This window comes from Macaca nemestrina, chromosome 18 (assembly GCF_043159975.1).
Source record: "Macaca nemestrina isolate mMacNem1 chromosome 18, mMacNem.hap1, whole genome shotgun sequence".
NCBI classification, from domain to species: domain Eukaryota; kingdom Metazoa; phylum Chordata; class Mammalia; order Primates; family Cercopithecidae; genus Macaca; species Macaca nemestrina.
Window position 1 is genome coordinate 28,160,858 of NC_092142.1, and position 11,376 is coordinate 28,172,233.

The 11,376-nt window shown below is 52.5% G+C and overlaps 1 protein-coding gene across 2 annotated transcripts; it reads right to left on the reverse strand.

The window, feature by feature from the left end:
• Positions 1-1,172: 1,172 nt before the first annotated feature.
• Positions 1,173-9,372, reverse strand: LOC105482909 (sialophorin). Of its 2 annotated transcripts, XM_011743374.2 has the most exons (3): positions 9,258-9,371; positions 9,021-9,088; positions 1,173-8,642 (listed from the first exon to the last, which is right to left on the reverse strand). In XM_011743374.2, the coding sequence occupies exon 3, from the start codon at positions 8,612-8,614 to the stop codon at positions 7,289-7,291; it is 1,326 nt and encodes a 441-aa protein (XP_011741676.2). In that variant the 5' UTR covers positions 8,615-8,642; positions 9,021-9,088; positions 9,258-9,371; the 3' UTR covers positions 1,173-7,288. The 2 variants fall into 2 exon arrangements, with proteins under 2 accessions (XP_011741676.2, XP_070940497.1); XM_071084396.1 differs by lacking the exon at positions 9,021-9,088 and having other exon boundaries at positions 9,258-9,372.
• Between the last annotated feature and the right edge of the window lie 2,004 nt (positions 9,373-11,376).

Here is an 11,376-nt window from a genome sequence, read left to right on the forward strand (position 1 = left end):
GGAGTGCAGTGGTGTGATCATGGCTCACTGCAACCTGGGCCTCCTGGGCTCAAGTGATCCTCCTACCTCATCCTCCTGAGTAGCTGGAACTACAGGTGTGTGCCACGATGGCCAGCTTTTTTTTTTTTTTTTTTTTTTTTTTTGAGACAGAGTCTCATTCTGTCCCCCAGGTTGGAGTGCAATGGCGTGATCTTGGCTCACTGCAACCTCCAACTCCCGGGTACCAGCAATTCCCCCGCCTCAGCCTCCCGAGTAGCTGGGACTACCGGTGCACACCACCACGCCCGGCTAATTTTTGTACTTTCAGTAGAGATGGGGCTTCACCATGTTGGCCAGGCTGGTCTCGAACTCCTGAACTCAGATGATTGGCCCCCCTCAGCCTCTCAAAGTGCTGGGATTACAGGCATGAGCCACTGCACCCAGCCCATAGTGACCTTTTAGAAGGGTCCCTGGGACCATCACTAGCAGAGAGTGGAAGGAAATCAGAGGGGAAGTGTCAATAGGATCCTGGTGAGGTGTGATGAGGACTGAAGAGAAGGAAGGGATGCAAGGGCCAGTAAAAGAAGAGCCAGGGACTTGGCACCTGGAGAGCAGGAATGGGGAGAGAGTGGGGCTGCACGGTGGTCCTAAGGCGTTTTGCCTTGGCCACCGGAACGATGCTACTCACCACTCTGGGGACCAGAAGGGAGGAGAAGAGCAGACTTAGGTGTGTTGACGTCACCACTACTTCCAGAACGCAATTCAAACTCTCAGCAGAGCACAGTGGCTCACGCCTGTAATCCCAGCCCTTTGGGAGGCCGAGGCAGATGGATCACGAGGTCAGGAGATCGAGACCATCCTGGCTAACATGGTGAAACCCCGTCTCTACTAAAAATACAAAAAAATTAGCTGGGTGTGGTAGCGGGCGCCTGTAGTCCCAGCTACTCGGGAGGCTGAGGAGAATGGTGTGAAACTGCGCGCCACTGCACTCCAGCCTGTGCAACAGGGCGAGACTCCTTCTCAAAAAAAAAAAAAAAAAAAAAAAAACCACCTCGGAACTCAATTCAAACTCTTGACTTTTCATAGCACGGCTCCAGCCTCCACTTGCAACCTCATCCCTGACCACTCTCCTCAAACCAGACACCCCCAGGTGACCCCCTTGAACACTTTTTGACCACTATTTTTTCATACTGTAAAAGTAACAGATATTTATTGTATGAAATTCGGAAAACACAGAAGAGCATAAACAAAATAAAAATCACGCATAAACTCACCACTTTCGAGATAAGCATGGTAAACATTTGGAATGGTTCCTTTGTTTCCCTATAAGTGCCTATATGGTTAGGAATTTTTATTACAAAACTAGAATCATATGTATTTACAGAGGAGTAACTTGCTTTTTTCCCCACTTAGCATTATATTGCTGGTATTTTCCAAAGTCATTACATAATTTTCAAAAACATGACTTTTAGTGACTGTAAGTTCAATAAGTCATTTACAATTATTTTCATAACTAATATATTTAATCTTATACCATATTTTATATTTTCTTTTTAAAAATTTTTTTCCGAGATAGAGTCTTGCTCTGTCGCCCAGGCTGGAGTGCAGTGACACGATCTCAGCTCACTGCAATCTCTGCCTCCTGGTTTCAAGCAATTCTCCTGCCTCAGCCCCCCAAGTAGCTGGGATTACAGCTGCATGCCACCATGCCTGGCTAATTTTTGTATTTTTAGTAGAGACAGGGTTTCACCATTTTGGCCAGGCTGGTTTCAAACTGGCCTCATGATCTGCCCGCCTCGGCCTCCCAAAGTGCTGGGATTACAGGTGTGAGCTACCACACCTGGCCATTTTCTTTCTTTTGAGACAGAGTCTCACTCCGTTGCCCAGGCTGGAGTGCAGTGGCATGATCACAGTTCACTGTAGCCTCAAACTCCCGGACTCAAGCAATCCTCCCTGCCTCAGCCTCTTGAGTAGCTGGTACCACAGGCGCACACTACCACACCTGGCTAATTTTTCATATCTTTTGTAAAGATAGGGATCTCGTTATGTTGCCCAGGCTGGTCTCCAACTCCTGACCTCAGGTGATCTGCCTGCCTCTGCTTCCCATAGTACCACCGCATAGCCACCGCACCCATGATCTCGGCTCACTGCAACCTACACCTCCTGGGTTCAAGCGATTCTCCTGCCTCAGCCTCCCAAGTAGCTAGGATTACAGGCACCCGCCACCACGCCCAGCTAGTTTTTTGTATTTTGAGATGGGGTTTCACCATGTTGGTCAGGCTGGTCTTGAACTCCTGACCTCAGGTGATCCACCCACCTCGGCCTCCCAAAGTGCTGGGATTACAGACATGAGCCACCACGCCCGGCCTCCTCTATCTCCTTTTTTTGTTTTCCTTTTTAGTCTTAAAATATCCACTGCTTCTTTTGCTTTGCTTTTTCCTCCAGAGAATTAAAAGACATCTATTGCCAGGCGCGGTGGCTCATGCCTGTAATCCTAGCACTTTGGGAGGCCGAGGCATACGGATCAGCAGAGGTCGGGAGTTCAAGACCAGCTTGATCAACATGGTGAAAGCCCGTCTCTACTAAAAACACAAAATGATCTGGGCTTAGTGGCACATGCCTGTAATCCCAGCTACTTGGGAGGCTGAGGCAGAAGAATCGTTTGAACCCGGGAGGCCGAGGTTCCGGTGAGCCGAGATCATGCCATTGTACTCCAGCCTGGGCAACAAGAGTGAAAACTCCATTTCAAAAAAAAAAAAAGACATCCATTTCATGTTTGTTCAAAAAAGACTACATTGAACTGCTCCACTTTAAAATATATATACAACTGTTTACTTTTTGTAGAGACGGGGTATCACTATGTTGCACAGGCTGGTCTCAAACTCCCGGCTTCAAGCAGTCCTCCTGCCTTAGCTTCCCAAGTAGCTGGTACTATAAGCACGCACCACCATGCCTGGCTAATTTTTTTATGTTTTTGACAGGGTCTCGCTATGTTACCCAGGCTGGTCTTGAACTCCTAGCCTTAAGCAATCCTCCCTGCTCTGCCTCCCAAAGTGTTGGGATGACAGGCATGAGCCACTGCCCCGGATCTGCTCCACTTTTTTTTTTTTTTTTTAAATTATGCATTTCCACCTGCTATCCCCTCTGCTGGAAATGCCTTTTCCTTTTCCCAGCTTGATAAAATCCTTCCCAGCCTTCAAATATCTGAGGCAAGCCTGGGCACAGTGGCTCACACCTATAATCCCAGCATTTGGGACCACTTGAGCCCAGGAGTTCAAGACCAGCCTGGGCAACACAGCAAGACCCTGTCTCTACAAATAAAAAGTTTTAAAAAAATTAGCTGGGCATGTTGGTGTACACCTGTGATCCCAGCTACCTGGGAGGCCCAGGAGGCTGAGGCTGTGGTGAGCTATGATTGCACCACTGCACTCTAGCCTGGGTGACAGAATGAGACCTCATCTCAAAAAAAAGGATCTCTGAGACATCATCTCATTCATTCATTCATTTATTCATTCATTCAAATGCATATTCATGGAGGATCTGCAACATGCCAGGCACAGCAGCCACCAGGGATAAAGCAGTGGCAGGATGCAGTGGCTCATGCCTATAATCCCAGCATTTTGGGAGGCTGAGGCAGGTGGATCTCTTGTGCCCAGGAGTTTGAGACCAGCTGGGGCAACATGGTGAAACCCCATCTCTACAAAAAATACAAAAATTAGCCAGATGTGGTGGTGCTCATCTGTAGAAAAAAGTAAAAATAATTTTTTTTTTTTTTTTTTTTTTTTGGTGAGACGGAGTCTCGCTCTGTCGCCCAGACTAGAGTGCAGTGGCGCAATCTCGGCTCACTGCAAGCTCCGCCTCCCGGGTTCACGCCATTCTCCTGCCTCAGCCTCCCGAGTAGCTGGGACTACAGGCGCCCGCCACCGCACCCAGCTAATTTTTTGTATTTTTAGTAGAGACTGGGTTTCACTGTGGTAGCCAGAATGGTCTCCATCTCCTGACCTCGTGATCCGCCCGCCTCGGCCTCCCAAAGTGCTGGGATTACAGGCGTGAACCACCGCGCCCGGCCAATAAAAATACTTTTTAAAGGGAGGAATCAAGCAGTGGATATGACAAAGGCCACGACACACTCTCAGGTGAAGCCTTCCAACCTTTCCCCAGGGCAATGCGAGTCCTTCTCGGCCGCTGGAATCCCTTCCTCAAAGTCTCCCTTGCTGCAGTACACATGCATGTGCGAACATGCACGCACACAAGCATGCACACACGCACGTGCACGCACATACACACACAGCCACATGCATGCGCACGCACGCACATGCACATGCACACACATACTCATGTACACACATGCATGGCTTGGGAGGCTTCACCTGAGAGTTATGAATGTACCATTTTCCTTGGTGCATTCAGAACATTCTGTTTTTGCCTCTCTTTTATTTATTATTTTTATTTTTATTTTTTTAGACAGTGTCAGTTTGTCACCCAGCCTGGAGTACAATGGCACGATCTCAGCTCACTGCAGCCTCCGCCTCCTGGGTTCAAGCGATTCTCCTGCCTCAGCCTCCTAAGTAGCTGGGATTACAGGAGCCCACCACCACACCCGGCTAATTTTTGTATTTTTAGTAGAAACGAGGTTTCACCACATTGGCCAGGCTGGTCTCAACTCCTGACCTCGTGATCTGCCTGCCTCAGCCTCCCAAAGTGCTGGAATTACAGGCGTGACCCGCTGCACCCGGCCTGTGCCTCTCTTTTAACACTTATATTTTGGTATTTTCTGGATTGTGAAAGCCTTGTTGGGTGCCTTCCTTACCCCTACCTCTTTTTTTCAGGATTCGCCCAGGACCTGGCTAAAACCAGTCCTGGCTCAGAAAACAACCATATCTGTCAAAGAAAAGGGAGGTGGAACTGAGGACAGCGGCGTTCAGTGACAGTATTTTCTAAACCTGATATGGGGGCACTTATTTAAACAACTCTAAGACAACAGTGTCTCTAAGGGACTTTTGGACGTGGCCTCTGTCGTTCTGCAGCTGCAGTGAATCCAAATAGCAATCAGAAAAGGCCACTAGATGCAGCCCAGTGGGTGCCCAGCCTGGCTGATAGAAGCCGGTTCCATCCCAGCTCAGCTCTTCCCACCCACTAAGCAAGCGCCTTCCTGCCGCCTCCCTCCCTCTCCTCTCCCACTGCACGAGCCCATCTCCCACCTGATCCTTTCCCCATCTCCTGCTCAGGCCACAGAGCAAGGCTGTCACGCTCACATGCTTCCCCTGTCTTTGTTTGCAGGTCAACCTGTCTGCTCTCAGCCACTGCAACCTCTAACTCAACAACTTCCTCTTTGAAAATTTCCTCTTTGCCCTCAGGAAATACCAACTGCCCTGGCCCATGTGTGCTCCCAGGCTGTAGGCTGCGCTGGTCTCAAAGGCACCACCATTGGGTCCTCTCCTCTCCACCCAGGCCTCACAGGGGAAGTCCCTGGCTCTGGGCCCGCCCGCTTCACTCACTCTCACTGGATCCTCTTGGAGGATAGAAGGGGCTCAGCCCCTGGGATGGAAGAGGAGAGATAGACAAACTAAACCTGAAAATGTGCAGGGGGGTAAGCGCCAGCAAGGCCAGTCCCCACGACCAGGGCAGACCCCTCGCCCCCTGCCTCTGTTCGCGCGTGCACGTGTATGTGTGTAGGTGTGTGGGTGTGTGTGTGTGTGTGACAGAGAGAGAGAGAGTGAGCACATGCATGTGTACTGCAGAAAGGGAGAGTTCAAGGAAGGGATTACCGTGGTTGAGCTGAAGAACTCACATTTGGGTCACACATACAATCTTTCTAGGAAGCCTGGCTTCCTTTTTGTTTTCTTTTTTGAGACAGGGTCTCGCTCTGTTGCCCAGGCTGGAGTGCAGTGGTGCAATCACAGCTCACTTCAGACTCGAACTCCTGGGCTCAAGCGATCCTCCTGACTCAGCTTTCCAAAGTGCTGGGATTAAAAGCACCAGCCACTGTGGTCACCCTGGCGTGCTGTATGGGGCTATAGACAGAGTTAGATTTTCTGCTTTGTCTACCCCATCAGAGCAAAGATGACACACATGTTCTCAGCAGTCCTTGTGCCCCCATGCTCAGGTTGACCCTTTTCAGTCTCTGCACCACTTCCCACTCCCACACTGTCTGTACCCGCCACTACCCCTCCCAAGCATCGCCAAATCCTCAGCTCTTGCACACAAACCACACCCATGAGTGGACGCACGCAGGCACTGGGGTTTCTGAGAACTACACACCCAGACAGAAACTCAGAGGAGAAACCGCGAAGCCTCTGGCTGCCTCTGTCCCTGGGTGGGGAGAGTGTGGTGGCATGGGCCAGGGCCAGCCTCGAGTCCAGGTGCCCTGGGAAAGATTACAGGCCTGCCTGAGAGCATGGGCCGGTGGCCCCACCCAGCCATGCTCCTGGCTGGCCTGGGGGACCCAGAGCTAAAGGTGGTTGCGGGCTGCCCAGGTTCCACAGCCCTTGCAGCTACAGGGCAAGGGTGCTTTACAAAGTTAATCCTAGGAGGGAGTTTGCCATGTTCTCTTGTCCTTCTTCTTCCCAGACTCTGGTCAACCCAGGGTGGGGTGTGGGGGAAAAGGAGAATTCTCAAAGAAATGACAGGTCAGATAAATTTGGCTGATGGAGACTCAGCAGCCATTTCCAAGAACAAGAAAGAGGGGGAAATCCTGATGGAGATAAATAGGGGTGGATGAAGAGGGTTTATTAATTCAGTCCACAGACGTTGAGAGGTGCCGGCCTTGCCCTGCCCAGGTGCTGGTTGCAGGTGCTGGGTGAGGATGCCAGCAGGAAATCCAGGGCTGAGAGGCCTGATGAGGATTCAGAGTGAAGAGGCGGGTGAGGAGGTAAGGCACGGTGGCTCACGTCTGTAATCCCAGCACTTTGGGAGGCCGAGGCAGGTGGATCACCTGAGGTCAGGAGTTTGAGACCATCCTGGCCAACATGGTGAAACCCCGTCTCTACCAAAAATACAAAAAAGCAGCTGGGCGTGGTGGTGGGCGCCTGTAATCTCAGTTACTCGGGAGGCTGAGGCAGGAGAATCTCTTGAACTTAGGAGGCAGATGTTGCAGTGAGCTGAGATCATGCCATGGCACTCCAGCCTGGGCAACAAAGCGAAACTCTGCCTCAAAAAAAAAAAAAAAAAAAGAGAGAGAGAGAGAGATTCGGGTGAGGATCAGGATGCCAGGTGGAAATGTGGGAGTGAGGGGGCAGTGTGATGGTGAGAGGGAAGGTGCTGGAGGCTGGCTGAGATTCCGGCCTCCAGCCTTACTATTCGCCAGCACTTAAGGGGCAGCCCTGTCTCCCGCTTCAGGCTCATCAGGAGCGGGGGCATCCAGAGCCCCATCCTCGCTGGCCACCAGCGGCTCCTCCTCCCCTTTGAGGTTGGAGCCTGACCCAGACTTCAGCTCCTCCATCGCCAGGGAGCCCTGGCGAGACTTCCGTCTGCCAAAGAAAGTGGTGAGCGTGGGCCGCCGGCCAGACCCCTCCCCGTCGGGGACCCCAGAGCCCTTGTAGCCCCCGGACCCTCCCACGGTCACTGTCACGGCCCCCTCCTCAGGGACCTGGGCTGGCCCAGCCCAGGCGTCCACCACCCCGTTACGCTTGCCGCCTCTGCTCAACACCAGGGCCCCTGTCCGCCGTTTCTGCCGCCGGCGCCACAGCAGGAGCAGAGCCACGAGGACTATGACCACCAGCAGGGCCACAAGCACGGCCACTGGCAGCATGCCTCCTGAGTTCTCATCTGGGTTCCGAAAGGGCACAGTGCTTGCATTGGTGGAGGTCGTTGGAGTCATCATCGTGGATAGTTTTACACTAGAGACCTGGGGTCCACTGGCCCCACTGGAGGGCTCCAGAGAGCCAGTTGTCATGGTAACAGAGGGTCCAGTGTTCACATTGGAGGGCTCCAGAGAGCCAGTTGTCATGGTAACAGGGGGTCCAGTGGTCCCAGTGGAGGTCTCCAGAGAGCCAGCTGCTATGGTAACAGGGGGTCCAGAGGTGCCATTGGAGGTCTCCAGAGAGATAGTTGCCATGGTAAGAGGGGGTCCAGAGGTGCCATTGGAGGTCTCCAGAGAGATAGTTGCCATGGTAAGAGGGGGTCCAGAGGTGCCTTTGGAGGTCTCCTGAGAGCTAGCTGCCACGGTAACAGGGGCTCCACTGGTCCTACTGGAGGTTTCTGGTGAGTTCGTTGTCATGGTTCCACCTGTCATGGTGTGGGATCCTAGAGAGTTTGCTGTTATGGGAACAGCAGGATGACTGGTTGCATGAGGGTTTTCCTGGGGCATTGATGACATCTTGAAGGAAACATTCTGTAAGGTTGTTGGCTCAGGTAAGGGGGAACCAGTGCTGGCACCAAGGGAAGTCCCAAGAGGGGATCCCTCATTGACAGAAGTTGAGGGAGGTAGGGCTGAGGTCTGGTCCCCAGTGCCGTCGGCCTTAGGGTCACTTGTTATTGAAGCGGTGTACATCTCTGAGTCGATGCTCAGGTATTTGCTAGTAGAGACCAAAGGACCAGAAGTCTGTCCGGGCATGGGTGTCTGCACAGCTGTCGTGTCCCCCAGAGCCTCTGGACTTACCACAAGCACCCCAAGGAGGAGGAGAAGCACGGCCATTTCCAGGCAAACAGGCAGGAGCTGGGACCTGCAGGTGGGCAGCCGGAGAAGCAGAACACGCGGGAGTTGCCGGAGGATCTGGCCGGGCCTCCCCTCTGCCCACTTCCCTACCAACGGCCAGGCCCAACCTGCGGTTTAACGGTTTTTTCCATCCTGGCTTTTACTGTTATCAGAAATGACAGAGGAACAGATGCTGGCAGCTCCCCCATCAGCCCCATCCCAAGGCTCCCTCCAGCCTCGGCAGCTCAGATTCCAGCAGTGGCCACCCTCTCCTGGCCTTCCCTGACCCTGTGCAGCCCAGTGGCTCCAAATCTCTTCCCATCATCACCTGTCAGAGTCTTTTCAAGCCACAGGCACATTTCCAGGCCCACTGAGGCCCCTACCCCACCAAGTCTCACCCTCTTACCGGCTCAGCTGATAAGGACGCAGCGCTGGGGCCAGGTCACTCCACCACCTCCCGAGGCTGGGGCAAGACTGGGGAGGACAGGGCCCCAAGGGGAAAGGAAGTGGGCCCTGGCTCCACCCACCCCACCCACCCCTCCATCCTGCCCCACCCGCCCTGCTCCCACAGCTGCTGGGCGAAGACAGCACCATGACCTGCTCCTTCAGGGGCCAGTGGGGTGTCTGGGGGTCTGGGGCTCACCTGAGGCAGGCAGGGAAGTGCGGGATCTGGAATCTGGATTACTGGCTCTTGGCTGAGGAATGGGATGGAAGGGGTGATGCTAGGGATGGCTGGACTCAGAGGTGGGTGGTGGGAATGTGAGCCTGAGAACTCAAGGGTGTAGAGGAGGAGGTGGGAGGGGAGGGTGGTTTCCTTTGCATTTGTGGTCCCCAAGCTGTTAGGCCAGGAGCTGAGTGGTGCCATTTCCTGCTCTCAGAGCTCCCAGGAAGTAGCAGGGCAAGAGGAAGCCCCCGAGTCTGGCTGGGGGCCGTGAAAACCTTTGCAAGCTGGTGAGCTCTTGACTCCCTCACGGGGAGCTGGGGGTCACCCCAGTGGCCCCTAGTCAGGGAGGCTTGGCTAAACCAAGGTGGTTCCTACACACTGCATATGCTCGGATCTTATTTCAGCAAACTAGTAAAGATATGGGAATCTTTTTATTTTATTTTATTTTATTTTATTTATTTATTTTGAAGTGGAGTTTAGTGCAATGGCATGATCTTGGCTCACCGCAACCTCTGCCTCCCAGGTTCAAGCAATTCTCCTGCCTCAGCCTCCCGAGTAGCTGGGATTACAGGCATGCGCCACTGTGCCCAGCTAATTTTGTATTTTTAGTAGAGACGGGGTTTCTCCATGTTGGTCAGGCTGGTCTGGAACTCCTGACCTCAGGTGATCCACCCACCTCAGCCTCCCAAAGCGCTGGGATTACAGGCGTGAGCCACCGCGCCCGGCCAGATGTGGGACTCTATATGGAAAAGTGTCTGGAAAGATATCCACTAAGGGATTCACCTAATTGTCTTTGGATAGGTGAGAGTAGGAGGCCGAGGCATTTTCTTCTTTGAATGGTTCCCATTTCCTGACTTTCCTCTAATTAGCAAGCTTTGACTCTTGGTTTGTGTATGTCTTTGGTTTTTGTTCTTTAAAAACGAAAATCAGTCCCAGGCGTGGTGATACATTATGCCTGTAGTCCCACCGAGGCGGAAGGATCCCCTAAGCCCAGGAGTTTGAAACCAGCCTGGGCACCACAGCAAAAACCCTGTCACTAAAAAAAAAATGCATAAGTTTTTAAAATCAAAACTGATTTGTATATTTTAAGAGCAACATGTGCACAATAGAAGATTCTAACAGGTCCTTGGGACTGTGCCCTTTCCACAAGCTGATGAGTTTGTCTGACCCAAAGACATGAGACTCCAGGGTGAGAGCCGCAGGAATTAATTGCTCACACCAAGCAACAGCAGCGTGATGTTTGCGTCAGTTCCCCTTACCCCAAGTCCCACAGAGGCAACATGGAAGGACCCAAACTGACACCGCGCACATAGTGGGCCTATATCGCAGCCACAGAGCTCTGAGCTTGAGAGATTCCCCTCCTCTAGGGCCCCTGGTAAGCCCAGTGTCCCACAGGGAGACACGTCTTCATCCCTCAGGGGTGCTCACTGCAAACACAGCACTGGGAAATGGCTTGAGTCCAAAGTGTTCAGAGGCTAGGTGAGGTGGCTCACGCCTGTAATCCCAGGACTTTGGGAGGCTGAGGCAGGCTGATCACTTGAGGTCAGGAGTTCGAGACCAGCCTGGCCAACATGCTGTCTTTTCTGCACACAGTGGCTCGGAATGGTAACAGGGTGCCCATTCTGCAGAGGGGATGAGGGACGCAGGAGCAAAGGAGGGTAGGTTAGAGGACAGCAGAATCAGGCCCAACGGACTTCCTGTCCTACCACCACCATCTTCCAGCTGCATGACCTTGAACAAGTCACACAACTTCTCCAATGCCCTAGGACCACCACCTTCTTCATCAAGTGACTGCAAGGATTAAATGAGATAATGTCAAGTGCACAGAAAAGCGGTTACCAGCACAGGACTCTGGGTTCCTGTCCTACCTCTTACACTTGGGCAAAGGACTTAACCTCCTTATCCCTCTGTTGCTTTGTATAAAATGGGGATAATTATGGTAATACCACATAGTTTGTTCTGATGATTAAGAGTTAATACATATAAACGACTGGGCACGGTGGCCCATGCCTGTAAGCCCAGCACTTTGGGAGGCTGAGGCAGGTGGATCACCTGAGGTCAGGAGTTCGAGACCGGCTTGGTCAACATGGTGAAACCC

What these genes read in the sequence shown, in the direction of transcription:
- LOC105482909 (XM_071084396.1), bottom strand. Translation starts at nt 8,614, where the DNA reads ATGGCCGTGCTTCTCCTCCTCCTTGGGGTGCTTGTGGTAAGTCCAGAG.